A 22031-nucleotide genomic window follows, 5' to 3' on the forward strand; every position below is an offset into this window, starting at 1 on the left:
TCCTGGGCTAGCCACTTAGCCTTTGTCTGGTTTTCCTCAGCTCTAAAATGGGCATGATAGTAGTACCTACCTCCCAGGATTGTTAAATAGGATAATGAAAAAATTTTTTTCAGTTAATTAGACTCAGCTTCTACCACTTTCTGTAGTTTCCATTCTTCTAACCCTACAACTTATACCTGTGTGTCTTTTATGGAGAAATACCGATAAAAGACTCATTGTTCCTCAAATCTGAATAATCCTATGGTCTAACTATACCATGATTATAAAGTATGTATCATAAGATAAATGATAATAATGGCTTGTGTTTATATAGTGCTTTAACTTTTTGCAAAGTGACTTTATCACAAGAACTGTTTGAGATGGACATTATAAGAATTCTGTCCCTATTTTACAAATCAAGAAATCGGGATTTATGCCTTGCATATTTTTTGTTGTTATTAGTCCAGTTGTATTTGATTTCTTTGTGATCCCATTTGGAATTTTCTTGGCAAAGATTTGCCATTTCCTTCTCCAGTTCATTTTATAGATAAGGAAACTGAGGTAAACAGGGTCAAATGATTTATCTAGGGTCACATAACTAGTAAATTTCTGAGGTCACATTTGAACTCAGATCCAGATTTGACTCCAGGGTAGCACTCTTTTATTGTGCCACCAATAGCTGGCACATAGTAGGAGCTTAATAAGCTTATTTCCTTCCTCCTAAGAAATTTACAGGCAAATACAAAAGACAACAAACACATAAACTCAGTTGTTTCGTAGCTCTCTGTAAATTTGGGTAATCTCTTTGGGCCTCTTCTATAAATGGAAGGGATTAGATAATCTGAAGAATCTTTCATTGTTAAATCTCATGCTTCCATGAATGACTATTTTGTACCATTCTACAGTATTCTAATACTTGGAAATTTAGGGAAGCAGTGACTGGAGTTTTTTTTTTTTTAAATAGCTTGGATTTCATTTTAATGTTCACATGATAACTGATGACCTAAAAACATGCGATGTTAAAATTTCATCATTAATTTCAGCTTTCAGAGGAAGTGATGAGGCAATTGGTATCTGTGTACTTCAGACAAAGCATTATGCTGGCAGAACATATTATGCAACATCTCATCTAAGTATGTAATTTCCGTTTCTAGTAAAAGTTAGATTTTAGGATTATCAAATAACTAAAATGAGTGAAACATATGCCACTTTATTTTACTTACATCTTTCCTGACTACATTTGAGACATCATTCAGATGTTTCAGTCTTCCATTACCAGGACTGTTTCCCAAAAATCCAAACTTGACAAGTTCTATATGGAGGAAAGAAGGAATGTATTATGTATTAATATTAATATACCTTTTGATTCTATAAGGCAATAAAAGAGAAAGCTAATGACTTATTTCTAGTAACAGACATACTACTTAGACTTCAGTCCATCAAGGATGTTCGATTTTATTGTGGTTGGTGTTCTCTTGATCAATCTAAATTATAATCTCTCCTTTCTCTAGTTGATAGTTTTAATGATTTGTTGTGTCCAGAGTCTTGACAAATATACAAGCCTAAGAAATACTTAAGTTTTTTTAAACATATTAAGTTTACATTTTAAAAATAATTTAAAAGTATAGTCATTTAAAAAACATATTCCAAATAACTGAAAATAAGAGAAATATCAATTAAAATAATTCTGAGGTTTCAGCTCATATCCTGAAAAATAGGAATGAGTTATGTTGGAGGGCTGTGGGAAGAAAAAGACATGACTATGCTCTTGGTGGAGTTGTAAAATGGTTCAATCCTTCTGGATAGTTATTTGAAGTTCTGAAAGAAAATTGGTCAAATTATTCATAATCTTGACCCAACAATTTTACTTCTGTACATATACCCTAAGAAGTCAAATTCAGCCATCTGATATTAGTTCTACACCTCTAATTGCCTGCCAGAAATCTATGGATATTCCCTTTAGTGATCTGAATTAACCTAAAGCATCTCAAAATCAAAATGGCCCAAACAGACTTCATTATTTTCCTCTTAAACTCATTTCTCCTCTGAACTTCCTTTGTTTTTTCCTATTAAGAGCACAACCAAAGATCACAATCCAGGAATGGTTCCTTATGCCTCAGATCCAACCAGTTGGTCTTATTGATTCCATCTTCTCAACATCTCCACATAACTTCTGTTTACTCACACTGAGCCTACCTAGTCCAGACTCTTATCACTCCTTGGTCTGGATTATCATGACAGGTTCTTAATTATTGTCCCTGTTTCTACTAGCTCTTCTTTGAGCTCACAACTTTCACATCCAATAAAGCTCACACTTTCAGAATTGTAAAATTAGATAATCTCCAACACTCCTTCTAACTCAAAATCTAGTGATCCCTTTCTGAAAGCTGTTTCCTCATATGTAAAATGAAAATATTAATATTTTTGCTACTATTCAAGCTTATCATGGAGAATAGGCATTGTAAATGCTATGGGAAAAGTCATTATTATTCCTACAATACTATTAACAACTATAGTATGTTCTTAATTATGTAATTTAGGACAGGAATATTTATAACTTGAAATGATATATATCTTCTCTTATCTCTTTGTATGGAATGTAAGTGCCTTAAGGGCAAAAATTACATCTTCTGTTACTTTTATGACTAGCACATTGTTAAGTGTCTATTAGACAGACACAAAATTTTCTTTTATTGGTATCCTCTATGGTTCCTTTGAGATAGGCACTACTTATGATATGTTTATTGAATGAACATGAAATTTATTTTAATTTTAAAATAGATAACAACTTTGGACTGAACCCTAATACAGCTGACTGAACTTTGAACTGAAAATACATTTACCTTCTTCAATATCACCAAAAAGAGATAGAACTTGGATTGGTTTTCGTTTCCATGCAGGCATAGTTTCATACATTTCCAGAGGTCTCTGCTTTATTAATATAAAAACAAACATTTGTCATTTGTCCTCTTTGAAAATGAAGAATGAACAACAACAAAAGCATAAACAAACAAGTAGAGAAATCATTTTAGAAAAGTTTACATTTTTTTTGATCACATGCAATTCCTTCCATGCAATTGGGGTAGTTAGGGAATGCAGTTAATGGAGAGTCAAATCATAGAGTGAGAAAGACTCATCTTCCTGAGTTCAAATACAGTCTCAGAGACTTACTGCTCAAGTCATTTAATCCTCTTTGCCTCAGTTTCCTCATTTGTATCATGAACTGGAGAAGGGAATGGTAAAAACAATCTAGTATCTTTTGCCAAGAAAACCTCAGATGAAGTCTTGAATAATCTTCACCTATAGTTTTATATAGAATCAAAAAATAACACAATCTGGCTGTTTTCTGAAGCATGTGAGGACATATTTGGTATATTGAAGTATAATGGAAAGATTACTGGACTTGGAATCAGAAAACACAGAATTTGAATATTGATTCCAAGATGTACTAGTTTTGTGTCATTTAACTTATCTAAGTTTCAATTTCCTCAACTATAAAACAATGATAAATATACACATCATTGTCTCCCTTACACATCTGTGAGGAAAACATTCCATGGGGTAATAGAAAGTGCAATGAATTCATAGTCAGCTGACTGGTAACACTTTCTCTGTCTCTGGCTGATTCCTAGCTGCTGGTGCCCTTCTTTTTTTTTTTTTTTTTTTTTTTAAACTGGCTTATATTTATTTTGCAAACACCTATATCCTCTGTGGTTTTTTTTTTTGTGTATATTCTCCCTTGATTTAATATAGGCTCCTTGAGAGGGGGGACTGTTTTACCATAGTCTTTGATTCCCCAGAGCTTATCCCCAGACCTGATACATAGAAAGTATCTACTTAATGAGTGCTCCTTGGTTTTTTCACTTTCTCCCAGAGCAATATTAGAAAGAATGTTGAGCAAAGAACTAAAAGACCTAGAACCCATTTAAGTCACACCTCCAAAGCTCTTACTATCTCTGATGATTACCTCACTGGACTTCAGTTCCTTTTTCTAGAAAATGACAGAATTGGATATGCTACAACTATTTCTAACAACAGTCAGGGTGTAGGGAAGGGGTGAAGGATAGAGGAAGGAGGAGAAACAAGGATTTATGAATTGCCTATTGTATGCTAAGCAAATATGATCTCATTTGTTGCTTACGATAACCCTGGAAAATATTGTTATCCCCATTTTACAGCTAAGAAAACTGAAGCAGAAAAAGAAGAGAAAAATGACCTACCACGGGTCACACAGCAAATAAGTGTTTGAATTCAGACACTTGAATTTGAATTTAGGTCTTCATGACTCCTAGACTATCACTTTATCTACTCTACTACCTTGCTTTCTTTTTAACACAGGAAAAGCTATGATTACTGTTTCAAAAAATAATAGTTGAAGGGCAGAGTGGCAGCTTTAATGGCTGAAAAAAAAAGAATAGCAATGTCTCCAGAAGGAAACTCCAGTTTGTAATTTCCAAATTCTTATGTCGTTCAGTCTTGTCTAATTCTTCGTGACCCTATTTGGAGTTTTCTTGGCATTGATACTGGAATGCTTTGCCATTTCCTCCTCTAAGTCACTTTATAGACAAGGAAACTGAAGCAAACAATATTAAGTGAGTTGCTCAGAGTCACATGGCTATTAATTCTCTAGGGCTAGATTTAAATTCAGATTTTCCTGACTCCAGGTCAGGAGTTCTATCTACTGTGCCACTTACCTGCTATCTGTGAGATATGCGTTATTTATACTAAGAAATCCAACAACTTCAAGAAATCTTAAACACGTAATTCTGGGAACTAGAGCACAATACACAGTCCAGATACCAGCTGTTCTACTTTCAGTGTGTGTGGAGAGTTCAGACCCTACATGCAAGCAAGTTCCACAACTTTCAGAGATGACTAAGGGAGGATCTAAAAGCAGTTCACATAATTCCTTGTCACAGTTGTTTGTACATTCCTATGGTAATTGAAACCAGATGTGACAGATGTGTAGTAAATGAGTTCCTTTGGCCAATTTCTAAATACATTATATTAAGTTCTGGTTTGGCCCTGACTAAGCATACGTATAATAGTTGAATGTGTGAAATAAGATGATGTTGATTGCAACAATTTCACTATAGACCTGACAGACAGCTAGGCACAGTGGATAGAGTCAGAAAGCCCTGAGTTCAAATTTATAAAAGCCCTCAGACTTCCTAACTTTACAAATCCTGTAAAATAAAAAAAAGCCTCTTTCTTCCTCAGTTTCCTTATCTACAATGGGAATTGTCAACTCCCAGTTTTTCAGATCATAACTCCTCCAAGTCTTCTTATTGTGTGCAGCAAGGTATCCACATCCTCCCTCAAATATGGATAAAATTTTCCTCTAAATCTCTTAACATGATATGAATACTTGTACAAAATATGAATATGAACTATTTTTCTGTTATCCTTCCCTGTCACTACACACAACTGACCTGGACAACCTTATATAATGCTTTTTAATGTTACATGAACAATTCATTATGAGTAAATGGTTATAGCATATTTACATTCAGCATATATCTTCTTACTATTCTTCAGATAAATTGTATTTTAGATGTTTTTAGAGATTATGTATTCCATGATTCTTAGCTACAGAGTATCAGCAGAAGAATATTGGTGTTTAGGAATTTATTTTAGTGAGAATCTTGAGGGGTGGATGGGGAGAGAGACTAGCACTGAAAGTGCCATAGAGTTTCCCAGATATAAGACAAATCAATCTATTCCTATTCAATTTTGGGCCAGTTCATTTTACATCTAATTTGTCCCCAAAATATGTTCTGATAGATCGGTGCATCTAACAGAATAATTTGAACTATAAATGTTCCTTATCAGTTGATTTCTTATTGAAGAATACTTTCTTCCTGCCTTTTGTCTTTATATCATAGTAATTTCTCAGTCCATCACCATATTTAACCTTCTTTTGTGAAAAAGAAATACAATTAAGCAAAAACATTTGACACAAATCTTTTCTCATAATACATGCCAATATTCTTTTCTAATAGTTCTACCATGAGAGAAGATAGAGGGTTTTTATTCTTTTTTTTTAGGATCTTCATTAGTTTTACCATTACTCAGAATGTAATGATTTAAAAAAAATTACTTTGCTGTAGTCACTATATATGTTGTTTTCTTAGTTCTGTATATTTTGTTCATCTTTGTTCATATAAATTTCATTTTTCTTTGAATTTCTATAATTTGTCATTTCTTACTTCAAAATAATATTTTATTATATTTACATATAATATATTATATTATATTACATATTATTATGTTCATATGCTATTTTAAGAAAAAGTCATTCTCTAAGTCAGTAGGCAACCAATTTGGTTTTAGTTCTTTGATAAAACAAAGCATGTGGCTATGAATATTGGCGTACATGCTAGACCTTTACTTCATTGGGTTATATACCCAATAATAAAATTGCTAGGTCAAAAAGGTCATGTTTTTATTGCATAATTCTTTCACTTGAAATTTAGAATTGTAGGTTATATTGCAGCTTCACCAGTAGAGCATCAATGAGTCTGTCTTCCCACACCCCCTCACTAATGACTGTTTCATGTTTTTGATCATCTGCCAACTCGCAAGGAGTGAGGTGAAACCACATCAATTGATATTTCCTGTGTGAATTGTTAGACCAAACTCTTTTGAATGACTAATGGATCTCATTTGGGCAGTTCTGTCTCATTCATGGATCAATCAGTCTGTAAAATGGAACACCTAGAGAAATTCATGGTCTATAGGGAATTCTTCCATTTGGGCTCAATATTGTCCAGTACTATTGATATTAATAATCATTGTATCATTGAACAAATTTCATAGGGATATAGATTTAAAGATGAAAAGAATCTTATAAGTAATCAAGATTAAATCTCTCATTTTAGAGCTTAAGTGCCTTGCTTGAGGTCACATAGCTAGTGATTGTTTGAGTCTGGATTTGAACTCAAGTTTTACTAACTACAAGTCCAACATACTATTTTTCCTCTTTGGCTGTGTTATCTTTTCTGTTGTGGTTCTCAATGAATTTTGTGTGTTCTCAACATATAGAGAAATTTTATAGAAGGTATTCTTTAAAGCAATATTTTGTGCTATCAGAGGGTTTTAAAAAAATGTATTAATGATATTTGTTTTAACAGCAAAGTCATATATTACTTTACTTCTACACCTCACATTTTGTACTTCCTTTTCCCTATCTCAGCATTAAATCTTCCTGCAGAGGTAGCTAGATGGGTGCAGTAGCTAGGATGCTAAATCAGGAGTCAGGGAAATCTGAGTTCAAACCCCAAGTGAGATACTTACAAACTATGTAACCCCATATGAATCACTCATCTCATTTGCCCCAGTTAACTCATCTGTAAAACTGGAATAATAATAGCACTTATCTTTAAGATTATTATGAAAATAAAATGGTATGATATTTATAAAACACTTATATAAATGCCAATCATTACTGTTGTTATTATTATACCTTTCTGGTTGCCTTACTCTGGATACCATGAAATTTATCAATATATTTTTGTTGTTGTTTTGCAGCAATTGGGGTTGTTACTTTCCCAGGGTCACAAAGCTGGTCAGTTGTCTGAGGCCAGACTTGAACTCCAGTTCCCCTGACTCCAGATCTGGTGCTCTATCCACTGGGTCACCTAACTGTCCTCAATGTCATTCTGAAGCTGTGATGTCCAGAACTGAACACAATACCTCAAATGAGTCCTGAAAGGAGCAGATTACAGTCTGACTACCTCCTCTCAAATCTTGTAAAATATGCCCCTCTCCATGCAGCCTAAGATTGTGTATTTGCTAGTCACATCAGTATGCTGACTTATATTGAGCTTGTGGGATACTAAAATTCCCAGAAAACTTTTAGAACAACTGCTATCTATCTACCTCCTTAACATAATAATAATAATTGTACATATATACTTAAGTTTATTTTTTGTATCCAAGCATAAGACTATATATTTATCTCTATTGAATTTCATGATATTAAATTCAACCTAATACTTGTCAATATCCTTTTGGATCCTGAGTCGCTCATCTGTGTGATCAGTTATCCCTCCCAGTCCTGCAACACTTATAGATGTGATGAGAATGCCATCTCTGCCTTTATCCCAGTTGTTGACAAAAAATGTTAAACATCAAGGGCCCAATCACATATCCCTGAAGCATTTTACTAGAAAACACTTTACCACACTGACATTGGAATACTCTGAGCCTTGCTATCCAACCAGATCTAAATCTAAATCCATCCTGTTCTCTCTATCTTTTCCACAAAAGCTGTATGAGATAATTTATCACCATTAAAAAAAAAAAATCTAGGCAAACAATATCCGCAACTTTCTCCTACTCTACTAGCTTAGTAATCCTGTGAAAAGGGGAAATGAAGTTAGTTAAGCATGATATGTTCTTGGTGAAAACGAGTTGGATCTTTGTAATCACCATTTCCCTTTTTTAAAAAAATTGGATATTTCATTAATGATCCATTCTAGAATTTCTCCCAAGAATCTAAATTAAGCCAACTGGCCTTTAGTTAGTAGACATTATTCTCTTCCCTTTAAAAAATCAGTTAAAATTATTTTCTATGCCTTATTTCCACTATCACCTTGCTTTCCTTCATTACTGAAAAGAAACTGGTAAATAAGATTAACATCTTTCTTGAGAAAGCAGAATGGATAATAAGAAACCTATTCAAGGGAAGGATACTTTTGGTAAATAAAATAGAAAATAAAGGACAGAGAGAAAGTGTGGAGATTCTTTGTAGGCAAGGATTATTAAGCATTTTCTTTAGCTTTTGTCAGATATGGGTCATGGAAACCAGAAGAGACTTCTCAAATCATTCAGATCTCACCAAATGTCAGATCAAGTCCATTGAATACTCAGAGACATTCTTGGGAAAACAAAATAAGTCTTGGAATGGGAACTGGAAGCCAGCTGCTTCATAAAGAGAACCAAAGTAAGTACTCTGAGAAGCTGAGATTTGTAGTGCTATAGTTCTGTACATGACAGGAGCATGAATGCTGGGAACACATAAGAGGCAAATTCAGCCCTGAGTTGGCAGATATTGAAAGACATTAAACTGGCATCCAGAAGGAGAAATGGAGTTCAGAATAAGAGCTACATCAAACTTCAAAGCATTGAATTATTGACCTATCAAACTTTCAGGGGTTCTTTTCATTGGACAATAGGATTTTGTGGAGCATTAATAATAAAAACTGAAGATGTAAGGTATATTGCTATATCAGACTTTAATCCTCTGGGATAATTATATTCCAATCATTTTATGAAGGGCACGTGCAACATATGCAACTGTAATAAATGCTAGGGGTAAGCCTCTGTGTATCAGGTGAGAAAGAAACTATTCATTTTGTTATAATGAGTATCCTTCTTTAGGGAAGGTGTGGGTGGGTATAAGCAGGCAGCTCAACAACCCCTGCTTCTTTTGGTGAAGCTCACAAAGATTAAGGACAGTTTTGGCACTAAAGCAACATTAGACATTTTGGATAGAAGGGTAAATTGTGAGAAGTTTAATTTTGGAGAATTATGACTGAGGAGCAGAAGGACTATCTGAGGAAGAGAATCAACACATCAACAGCTATAACTTCACTACATAAGTAGGATATATCTAAAGAAAAACATATACAACTTGCTTCATTTTTTTCATTTTTGCTTCTTTTTAGGATAATCTTGGAAAACTGCTCTCTCAGAGATGGGACAACTCAGGCACCCCATGAAGGAACCATCACAGAGTCTTATAGTCTGGGTGCCTTGCTCAGATTAGAATCTTAGAAGAAGAGAAGGAAGATCTGGGTAGGTGTGAACTATTGGATTTTGAATAAAAGAAGTAAGGTGGATCAGTACATCATGCCAGGAGTAAAAGTGTGTTGGATTGCTTGTTGGAAAGCTAAGTAATTTTCAGTGTTGACTTGTACAGTGGATACTATCAGATTCCCCATGGGAGAAGAAGTTAAGAAGAAAATACTTTCATCTTTCCAGTGGAATTTCACCACAGCTAGCATATGCTCCAAAGAACCTATGGGATTTCTGCCATTTTTAATATCTTAAGAGAAGTTATAATTTTCTAACTGCCCCTTTAAATGAGGTTTGTTGAAATGAAGTCCTTGGAAAGATTGATGGATCTGATCATCTAATCTTATTTGGAAAATACTTGGAAGAGCATGAGGAAAGACCACTGATGGTATTAGACAAGTTAGAAGTCAATGGCCCAAGGCTGCCAGTTAAAAAGTGCCAGCTTGGCAGAGAATTGCCTATACGCTCTCTCAGCTAAGAGAGAGTGCTGATCTTGAAAAGAGAGGAACACCAATCATTTGGTCACAGCTGAAGAATTGTCCAGAGCTGGGGACTCTTGTAATCAGTAGCTATCATTGGAAGTTTATAAAGAACAAGAGAGCTGGCCTTGAAGCTAAGAAAATTGTGGTTCAAATTTTGGCTCTCATGAATACTGACTGTATCACTACAGGCAAATCACTCAACTTCTCAATTTTCTGGACTACTCTTTAAAATTATAAGTTGTGTGACCTATTTTGCCAAAGGCAGTATCCTCTCCAGAGAGTTACCTATATCACTGAAATTCCAGAATTAATCTTTTGCCTTACCTCTTCTTAGTTTGATTGGTTCCTACTATTCTATCTCTACATTTAACCCAATAATCCCTTACAAATAAAAATTTTAATAACATTTTCCTTGAACCACTACAAAGGATAGAGATAACTTATTTTACTTTTGCGCAGCTCTAATTGTTTGGAAGTTTCAAAGTGTTAGATTTAAGTTTGAAGCAGGGGAAAACTTCCTTACATTGCTCTTAATTTTCATCTCTGAGAAAAATAGAATAGAATTGAAACAACTGGATAGTATGACTGGACTTGAAGCTTGGAAGACCTGAGTTTAAATTTAGCTTCAGACACTTATGAGCTGTGTAACTCCAGTCAAGTCTTTCTCAGTTTACTATAAAATGAGCATAACAATTGCACCTAATTTTCAGTAAGGATCAAATAAGATAATATTTATAAAGCACTTAGCATGGCACTTGGCACAAAATAGATACTTAATAAATGCATTTGTCCTCTCTTTCTTTTCTACCTAGCAATCCTATTCCTTTCAAGTCATCTCTTTTCCATATTTTATTTTTCCTTTTCCTTCCTTCCTTCCTTTCTTTTTTTCTTTTTCTTTCTTTCTTTTTTTTTTTTTTTGTGAAGCAATTGGAGTTAAGTGACTTGCCTAGGTTCACACAGTTAGTAAGTGTTAAGTGTCTGAGGCTGCATTTGAATTGAGGTCCTCCTGATTCCAGGGCCAGGGCTCTATCCACTACACCATCTAGCGGCTCTCTTTCCCCAATTTTTGTAAACATTTTTGTCTAGTTCTTTTAACCAGTCTTCACAGAGCATTATTTTAAGACTCTTCACCATCCTGGTTTTCATTCCCTACATGTTCCCCAGTTTACTGGTGTCTTTTTGACAATGGAAATTTGACCTGGAATTTAATAAAATAGACTAATGTGGTCAGATTTGACCAAAGCACATCAGTATTATAACCTCTCCAGTCCTAGCTACTGAACTCTTAAAGTAGCCTATGATTATATTAACTTTTTTTGGCTGCTGCATTTCATTATTGAGGAGCAGCATAATGAAAGGGAAAGAGGGTTGACCTTGGAATTCTGAAAGCCTAGGTTCCATGTAGCTTTGAAACATTACAAAGTGCTGTTCTTCACTGATAAAGAATGGTCATTCCCTGAAGTTGTTATTGTTCAGCAGCATTCAATTCTTTTTGATTCCATTTAGGGTTTTCTTGGAGGAGATATTAGAGTGGTTTTCCATTTTTTTCTTCAGCCCATTTTACAGATGAGGAAACTGAGGCAAATGGCATTAAGTAACTTTCCAATGGTCACACAGCTAGTAAGTATATGAGATTGTATTTGAACTCAGGTCTCCTTGATTCTAGGCTTGTTGCTCCATTCACTGCATCACCAAGCTGCCCATCCCTGAAGTTCCCTATCTCAATGAAGTCATAGTTCTGGGCATGGAGAAGTAAACAAACAAATGAAAGAAGGTAAAATAACACTCTTGATTCATATTGATTATGTACTCTGCTGAAACTTCTAGATTTTTTTCAGAGGAAATACTGTCTATACACATGCTTCTCATTCATTCTTCTTATGAAGCTAATTTTCAATCATAGAGTATGAAACTAAATGTAACTAAACAAAACCTGAAATTTCCTTAAAGAATTTGAAGCAGCTATTCTGCATGATATTGTACTTAATTAAAAGTCTTATTGAATGGAAACAATGTCATAAATTAGGATCAAATAAAATTTCTTTAAAAATTTTATATCTGTTAATCACCCACAAAAAATTTAACTTTCTCCTATTTGTCAGTTATTTCTATCCTTTCTCTGAATCAATGTAAGACTAAATTTAAAGACATATTAAGGGCTTTCATCCTAGTTCTTGGAAAAGTCTGTTTTCTGAGAACATGCTTGGATTTTGCTTTACAGATGAGGTAAACCACAATGACAATCATGTCCTTTAGAAGCCCAGTGAACTAGTCTTTGCTTCCACCTGCTGGAATTTAAGAATAACTGGAGATAAATTTCTGCTGTTTCAAGTACCTTTTCTCACTTATAGGAAGTGATTACTTTTCAAGATTGTTTTAAAAAAAATAGAAATGCTACTATTAAAATTTCCTTTTACATATTTTAAAAATATTCTGCCATAAAATTGAACTTCACTAATAAGGAGTAGAAAGGTGGGAAGGTAAAAGAAATGGAAAATGTATTTAAAAGACTAAAAAAATATAATATTTACTAAATGAATGGTCATAGTACATATAGATAACAGGAAGAAGTAAGTCACACTTTAGGTCTGTTAATCTTAACAAAATCTCTTCTAGTCATTTATTAATTTTTAAAGTTGTAATGTTCCTTACAGACTCTTGATTATAGAAATCCTTTAGATTCTCCCGCCATTTCCTCCTCTTCCTCAGTAATCCATTTTCCGATGTCAAGGGTAGACACAAGAAGCATATCCAATTGCTCATTGCTTGAAATTTTGCTGAACTTCCAGGATTTACAAGGGCATCAACACATTCAAAACAGTAGCATCTGCAAACAACAAAACCACCACCACCACAACAAAACATATTTATTAGAGTTCTTCCCTAGATGACTCACAAATGCCTCCCTGTTTAATTGACTTGCTTTTCTCTGCACAATAAAAATCACATGAAGGGCTCATTAAAAATAAATTCTGAACTTCTTGTTTCTTAACTAATGTCCGAATTTGGGAGCATTAGAAGAAAATGTGAAGCTATGGAAAGCTTAGGAAAACCTAAATAATTTGTTGGTAATGTCAGTGTGTAGAACTAAAAGGGAACTGTTTTGCTAGAAGCTACACGTGTAATTTCTTAATTAGACTTCTCAATCACCTGTCTGCCAAAGAATTTAGAGTCTGAGCAGAGAATTTTTAACTAGCAAATGGTAAAATTCAAAGGAGAAAGTATGCACAATAAGAAAAAAGAATAGATCAGGGAATCTCTCAAATAAGAATGGCCCCTAAGGATATGAAAGGTGAATCCAGAGAATAAACTGAGATTCTCAGTGCTTAGCATGCCATGACTAAACTGCTCCTCTTCAAAGTCTCTGTTTTATTTAGTACACAGGAAAGGCAACATGATATAAGTAGACAGAGGCCTGGTCTTAATATCAAGGTTTGAGCTCTGACACATACTGACTGACCCTAGGCATGCCACAAGCTCTTAGTGACCAGAGTAATTCTGTATGTGAGAGATGTTAGTGATCTATATCAATAGAAGGCATTTTCACACTGAAACCTGTCTACACTGATGAAAATTTGAGTCTCCATTAAAATAACAACAATAACAAAAATTATGACAGGCTGGTGTGATGTAGGGAATGATAAAGGGGAAAAAAGTTTCTTTTTTTTTTCCATCACCAATCTTGTCAGCAATTCAGGCACATGAAATCTCTTCTTATTTGGGGAATGGGAAAGAGAGGTTACTCTAATTAATTTTTTTTTAATTTTTTAATTTATTTTTTAATTAACTTTTTAAACTTTAATTTAACATTTAGTCCCCCCCCCATGCAAAATCAGTTTTAACATTCATTTTTAAAAATTTTGAGTTCCAATTCTTTTTTTTTTTGGAAGGGCTTCTTAGCATAGAATCATCTGTAAAGTTGTAATAATGTCTTTTTGCTTTCTGTAATCACAATAAGAAATTGTGCCCAGTCTGAATTTTTTAATTGGTAATTCTTTTTTTGTCCAATCATGGTATAATTTATTTTTTCCACAACAAATATTCAAAGAACATTTTTTTTTCCATTAGTTTTCCCTCCACACACATTTTACTCTTTTTAACATAATGCAATTTTTGAGGCCCCACCTGCAATGCCAGGTCCTAAAAGTGGACAAAAGAATCAAACATCTGAAACCATTTTTCTTTCTTAATAAGGGAACTAAATCTAAATTCAGTGGCCTGTAAGTAGTGTCAGAGAATATTTACAGGGTATTACCATGTTGACAAAAAGACTACAATACTGAGCATCATACAGCATCAAAAAGTCAGAAAAAATTCAAAGAACCCAGTGAAAAATACATAGAACCAAAAGGCAACAAATAATGGTGGTCAAACAATTATATTGTTAAGGCTTTAAAAGTGTATAAGAACATCTCAAAATGGATCTTAAAGATACAGAAGATATAGCTGAGTTTTTTCCTAGGTTTTTATATTTGTTACTTTTAACATTGAGGCCAAAGAATGGGATGAAAGATTATATCTTATATTTCAAATAAAACCAATAAATATTGATTGAGTGCTTACTATTTATTCAGTAGTGAACTAGGTGCTATTTTCAGGGAGAATTACAGTGGATAATATTCCATTTTTGCACCTATTGTAAACTCTCTGGGGAAATAAGAAACTAAATTCTAGAACAGTTAAATAACATTTGTAAATAATACTTCAAGGTCACAGTGGAATACTCATCATGAGCCAGTGTAATTAGCAGCCACATATAATGTAATGACTCTTGTTATGAGAGTTAAGAAAAGAAAGAGAATGCTTCTGCCTAGAGTAATTAAGGAAGATTTTAAAAAGTAAGAAGCTGAGAGATTTGAAGCAGCTGTTGGCTTTGGAAAAATATTGGAAGTCATCTTCCCTCTTCTTCCCCCAAATGAGGGAAAATTTAAGTTTCTGATAATAGAAAATTGCACTAAGACTTTTGAGACAAACTATGTGTTTTCAGTATTCTGGTGGGAGTAGAATCTGCAGTCTAAAGGAAAAAAAGTGTGGATATTGTCAAGTGTAAGGGAAATTCTAGACACAATAAGTGAATTAATTTTGCTAGAACAGAATAAAATTAAGTACAGGGTAATGTAGAGAAAAATGCTGATGATATAGAGGTAACAGGAAATTAGTCTTGAAAGGTAGATGGGGTTAGATTGTGGAGAATACTGATTGCTAGATTAAGAAGACAGTTTTATTCTGCAGGCAATGGGGAACCTTTGAGAACTTTTGAGCAGAGACATGACATGATTTCAGGAAGATTAATCTGCTTATGATACATGAGATAAGTAAGGGAAGAAATGGAGGTGGGGAGATTTTCTGTTGTGCCACTTATAGTATACTGTATTTTGTAAATTGTCTTGAAGCTCCTAAGTTGGCTAGGATACTTCTTTTGCTTTTCTTCATCACTCCTAGGAACAAACATTTAGATATGGAAGGGGTCATAGAGGTCATCTAAGAACAATAATTGTCACTGAATTCATCCTTATTCCACATGAAGAAACCGATTATATGATTTGTCCAAGTTCACAAAGTAGAAAAGCTGAGATTCAAACAGAGCATTTGACTCCATATTCAACACTCTTTCTACTAAACAAGGCAGCCACAATATAGATTTTAAAAAGTCAAAATATAAGAATGTACAAATATTTATATGGAAAGTTTCTAATGCTTGAGATTATAATCATGAGTTTCCAAGGAAAGGAGCAAGGAGAGAAGAAAGAATTCTATCCAGTCTGAGCTTCTAGGCAAAATGGGCAATTTCCTCATATCAGCAGGTACTTCTTAGCCCAGGTCTATTTCAAGTTTTATAAGAATAAAGTTGGGTCATGTTTTTAAAGATTGTTTCCATGGTATTTGCACTTTCTTACCTGTTACAACTGGAGTTTTCACATGTAAGTAGTATCTTTCCTGAACAGCAGATTGTACAAAAAGATTGATACCCATCTTCGTCATATAAGAAGAATGACTCCAAGAAGTTGTCCTTGGGAAACAGTAACTCAGGTCAGTTATGAAAATATATTTGCTTCTTGAAAATGTAATCCATGCAAACTCTACTAAAATTGTACTTTCCCTTGTAAGAGCTATATCTGAAAACAGCCAATAACTTTAATAATATAGTGTTTGACAAACCCAAAGACACCAGTTTCTGGAATAAGAATGCATTATTTGACAAAAATTGCTGGGAAAATTGGAAATCAGTATGGCAGAAACTAGGTATTGACCCACACTTAACACCGTACACCAAGATTAGGTCAAAATGGGTTCATGACCTAGGCATAAAGAATGAGATTATAAATAAATTGGATGAGCATAGGATAGTTTACCTCGCAGACCTGTGGAAGAGGGAGGAATTTATGACCAAAGAAGAACTAGAGATCACTATTGACCACAACATAGAAAATTTTGATTATATCAAATTGAAAAGTTTTTGTACAAACAAAACAAACGCAGACAAGATTAGAAGGGAAACAATAAACTGGGAAAACATTTTTACAATCAAAGGTTCTGATAAAGTCCTCATTTCCAAAATATATAGAGAACTGACTCTAATCTATAAGAAATCAAACCATTCTCCAATTGATAAATGGTCAAAGGATATGAACAGACAATTCTCAGACGAAGAAATTGAAACTATTTATAGACATATGAAAATATGCTCCAAATCATTATTAATCAGAGAAATGCAAATTAAGACAACTCTGAGATACCACTACACACTTGTCAGATTGGCTAGAATGACAGGGAAAGATAATGGGGAATGTTGGAGGGGATGTGGGAAAACAGGGACACTGATACATTGTTGGTGGAATTGTGAACACATCAGCCATTCTGGAGAGCAATTTGGAACTATGCTCAAAAAGTTATCAAACTGTGCATACCCTTTGACCCAGCAGTGTTTCTACTGGGCTTATACCCCAAAGAGATACTAAAGAAAGGAAAGGGACCTGTATGTGCCAAAATGTTTGTGGCAGCCCTGTTTGTAGTGGCTAGAAGCTGGAAAATGAAAGGATGGCCATCAATTGGAGAATGGTTGAGTAAATTGTGGTATATGAATTTTATGGAATATTATTGTTCTGTAAGAAATGACCAGCAGGATGAATACAGAGAGGACTGTCAAGACTTACATGAACTGATGCTAAGTGAAATGAGCAGAACCAGGAGATCATTATATACCTCAACAATGATACTGTTTGAGGACCTATTCTGATGGAAGTGGATCTCTTCGATAAAGAGAGCTTTAATTGATCAAAGATGGACAGAAGCAGCTACACCCAGAGAAAGAACACTGGGAAATGAATATAAATTGCTTGCATTTTTGTTTTTCTTCCCGGTTTATTTATATCTTCTGGATTCAATTCTCCCTGTGCAACAAGAAAACTGTTCGGTTCTGCACACATATATTGTATCTAGGATATACTGTAACCCATTCAACATGTAAAGGACTGCTTGCCACCTGGGGGAAGGGGTGGAGGGAGGGAGGGGAAAAATCGGAACAGAAGTGAATGCAAGGGATAATGCTGTAAAAAATTACCCTGGCATGATTTCTATCAATAAAAAGTTATTAAAAAAAAAGAGCTATGTCTGCTTACCTTACATGGAATACACATCCCTCCATAAAATAAGGGATGTTGTGTGTGAATCTGGAGATCGCCACAGCATATGCAAACATCTAAAATAGACATTTGATGTGTTTAAAAATACAGTGTTTACATAGCATGACAATACTCTGCTATCCTTATTGAATATAGTGTTCATTTCTGTATTACCAAAGTATATATTTATTTATTTGCTAAATAATCTGAGTTAAATAACTTGCCCAGGGTTACATAACTAAGTGTCAAGTTTCTGAGGTTGGATTCAACTCAGATCCTCCTAACTTCAGGGCTGGTGCTCTATCCATTGCACCACTGCACCATACACTTTTTAGATGTTGAAAACCTAGAAGCATTGTTCCACAAAGATTTTTATATTTGAATATTCAGTAAATAGCCTTATTTAGTAACCACTTATTTTAATTACCTACTCAATTGATCTTGAACTCCAAAGAATAATGGTATGATATAGTGAAAGAATACTTGATTAGAGATCTAGAAACATAGGTACTAGTCCTTGCTCTGCCACTGAGAACAGTGTTAGACTCCTGTTTCTTTTTCTCTTTTCCTCAGTTTCTTTCTCTATAAAATGAGGGAATTGACCTCTGAATTTCCTTTGTGTTCTAAAGATTTATGACTCTCTGTTTTTATCTTATGTAGAACATCTACTTTTCACAAAGTGCTACAGCAAATCGTTCTTTTCCTCTTTGTTATTGTTTCTTTAAAAATTATTACTTTCCCTCAGATAATCAAAATATAATGTTAAACTACACATGCTTGAAAATCCTGAGAAGTCCTGTGTGAACTGATTCAAAGTTAAGTGAGCAGCACCAGAACAATCTACACCATAAGAGCAAGATTGTAAAGTTAAGGAATTTTTAAAGACTTATCTGATCAATACATTGAGCCACTATGATTCCAAAGGACTCATGATGTAAAATACTATCTGCTTTCCAATAGAGAAGTGATGGTCTCAGAATGCAAATTGAAACAATTTAAAAAACTTTATTTTCTTTGCTTTAAAAAACATGGCTAATGAAGAAATATATTTTACATGGTTTCATATGCATAATGGGTATTGAAATTTTTGTCTTCTCAATGGTTGTGCAGAGTTTGAGGGAGAGAGATAACAGGAACTGAAATTAAATAAAATATATAACATATTTGTTGTTGTTGATCAGTCATTTCTATGTCCAACTCTTTGTGACCCCATTTGGGATTTTCTTTGCAGAGATACTGAAATGGTTTGTTATTTCTTTATCCAGCTAATTTTATAGATGAGGAATTGAGGTAAATAGGGTTAAGTGACTTGTACAAGGTCTCATAGTTAGTAAATTAATGAAACTGGATTTGAAGTCAGGAAGAGGAGTCTTCCTGAATCAGGAGCTCTATTCACTGCATTATCTAGCTGCTCCTATCTGTAGATATATCTAAGAATAGAGATGTAGCTGTATCATCCATCCATCTATCTATACACACATATATAAAACATACATTCTATTATATATATTTGCTTAAGTTCATAGTATCTAATATGGCAACATAGAATCATAAAGTTGGAAGGTAACTAAAACTCTCATATACTCGAACTCCCTTTTTTTACACAGGATTTAAACGAAGGTCTTTTTATTCTTCATACAGCTCTCTTTGCATTGGGCCACTATACTTCTCCCGTGTTACACAAAATGTGAGTTGTCATAGTTGAGGCTTAGGCTATTCATTCTATTGTAGTGAAGATTTGGGAAAACTTACCTTCTATATTTCTCTGGTTAACCATGACTTCATATGCAATAAGATCTGGAAGAAAAGATAGATGATGGAATTGTATTCCTCCTAAAGTTAAGTTTCTTTGAGGTCTACAAAGAAATCTACATTAAAAGTTGCTTATACCTTTGAGGATTATATGTATATATATGTGTGTATATATATATACTGAAATCTGACACACATTAAGCATTTGTACATTCTACTCTTACTTTTTTATGTATTTGTAAAATGATTTTCAATGTCTGGTGATCTTCACATAACCCAGTCTCTGGGACTAAAGGTCTTCAAAGAATTTTTTTTCTTCCTGAGGCAATTGGGGTTAAGTGACTTGCCCAGAGTCATACAGCTAGAAGAATTTCTTTATAAGAAATGTTTCAAAGTCAAACCTTTGCTGGGCCTTGGTGATGAGCAAAGTGAAGGTTCACTAGAGTCTAGAGATATCACATCAGTGCTTCTTTCTTCATCAAGTACCACAACTGTGAGAAGAAATGAAAATGAATCCAGAAAGTAAAAATTCACAATAAGAATCAAGTATTTGGTAATATCTTTTTTTTTCCTACAAATTTTGCTTTTTTTTCCTTCTAAATCTAGTGAGTAAACGCTGTGGGTTTTGGTTTTCTTTCCATCATTGTTGAATTGGAAAAATGATTTAGCTTCTTCCGTTAATCTCATTTTTCCAAATGGGCTATGGTGCTCTACCTGCTCCTTCTACATCACAGAGAAGGATGGTGAAAGGAAAAGGAGACTGAATTTGAAGGCAGTTTGAACTCTTTGGCAAGGGCGAAAACAGTTTAGTGTAGTCAATATTATAGGAAATATGATGGCCATATTTTGCCACACTTTCTCCCCATGTCTTTCCATAATGTCAGAAACAAGAATTCGGACGCTCTTCCTGTAACTAAGGTAGAGGATGCAGAACATTTCATAACATCTGGACAAGTCCTCTAAATTCTTTGAGTCTCATTTTCGTCTTTACAATCATCGATCATCACGAAGAAAGTGTTTAGTAAAACTTAAAGGAATATGTAAATATTGCCACGAATAGTAATTAGTATTCTATGAAACTCTTCTGCCTTGTCGCTTCTCTAAAGTGCCCTGCCATTATCTTAATAGGAATCAGCCAAGTTTCCGCTGTAATTCAGATAGGAAGGCAGCAGAAACGAGACATCCCCTCCCCCTTGTTCAATTTTCTTACCTATTTCATCATTGGGATGCTCTTGCCCCTCCTCTTCCCAATGCTCCCCCAAATCGGACTCTTTTAGGAGCACATCACTTAGAACTTCTAGGAGAGAGTGGGCCATGCTTTTAAAAATGCTTCTTTCAGTTCTACAACTCTGAAATATTAGTAAGGGAAATGGATATGCCCTTTATAACCGAGAGATAAAAGAACTGTGGAGAGTGATGAGAGGGGTTTAATGGTGGTGAAAGGAGTTTGTTTTTTTTCCCAAGTGCCGGACCTATGTGGAAAGGGGTGTGGACAGCTGCTGAGAGGTGTGTTGCGGGTTTGTTAGGAACTGAAACTCAGTTTATAGCTCGAGGCTTACCTTATTAGTTTATGCAGTGATTTTAGCGGGCGTTGGGGGGGGGGAATAGAATGGAAACAGGAGCAGGTTTGGTTGCATTATTTTCTTTCTCTCATTTCCATCTCCTTCACCCCATTCTTTCCTCTCCCTTCCCTTTTCTCCCACCTCTTTATTTCTCTCTGCTTCATTCTCACACACCACCTCTCCCTTTTCTTTTGTTACTTTTCTCCCTTTGTCCCCCCCCCTTCCTCTCCCCTACCCATTCCTGCTTCCCTCCCACTTCCTGCCTCCCTCCCTCTTCTTCCCTCTCCTTCCTTCTTTCCTCTCCATTTCTCCCTGCCACCCCCTACTCTCTCTCCCTTGATCTCATCGAATCCACAGGGGCACGGTGGAAAATTATAAACTCAAAAATGTTTTCTCCATCCATGAGAGGCCTATATACCCTAGCCATGTCCTTTTTTTTTTTTTTAACTGCACCTCTATCCTTATCTAGAATATTCCATATCTGAAAACTTCCAGGCTAGAAACGTCCAGTTTCCTTGCTAAATGATTTCTTAAAATTAGTAGTAACCTGAATCATTTCATAACATCTTTTTTTCCCCCTGAGGCAATTGGGATTAAGTGACTTGTCCAAGGTTACAAGCTAGGAAGTGTTAAGTGTCTGAGACTAGATTTGAACTCAGGTCCTCCAGACTTCAAGGCTGGTGCTCTATCCATTGTACCACCTAGCTGCCCCCATTTCATAACATTTTAATAGACTAACAGTGCAGAAATATTCCCAAAGAACTGGTGATACAATATATGGAAAGTAAGGAAAAATAAAACCAACAAACCATGACAATCCCAACCATACCTAT

The 22031-nt window shown here is 34.6% G+C and overlaps 1 protein-coding gene across 1 annotated transcript in view; it reads right to left on the reverse strand.

The window, feature by feature from the left end:
- Nucleotides 1-20952, reverse strand: part of DNMT3L (DNA methyltransferase 3 like) — a 38478-nt gene extending 17526 nt beyond the window's left edge. Inside the window, exons 1-8 of the mRNA XM_051990589.1 lie at nt 20847-20952; nt 20038-20127; nt 19637-19681; nt 17882-17961; nt 16160-16272; nt 12915-13089; nt 2823-2910; nt 1203-1291 (exon numbers count right to left, since the gene is read on the reverse strand). Of these exons, the coding sequence (XP_051846549.1) occupies nt 1203-1291; nt 2823-2910; nt 12915-13089; nt 16160-16272; nt 17882-17961; nt 19637-19681; nt 20038-20127; nt 20847-20952 (786 nt within the window). The remainder of the gene's footprint in view (nt 1-1202; nt 1292-2822; nt 2911-12914; nt 13090-16159; nt 16273-17881; nt 17962-19636; nt 19682-20037; nt 20128-20846) is intronic.
- Nucleotides 20953-22031: the final 1079 nt, after the last annotated feature.

This window comes from Antechinus flavipes, chromosome 3, assembly GCF_016432865.1.
Source record: "Antechinus flavipes isolate AdamAnt ecotype Samford, QLD, Australia chromosome 3, AdamAnt_v2, whole genome shotgun sequence".
Taxonomy (NCBI): domain Eukaryota; kingdom Metazoa; phylum Chordata; class Mammalia; order Dasyuromorphia; family Dasyuridae; genus Antechinus; species Antechinus flavipes.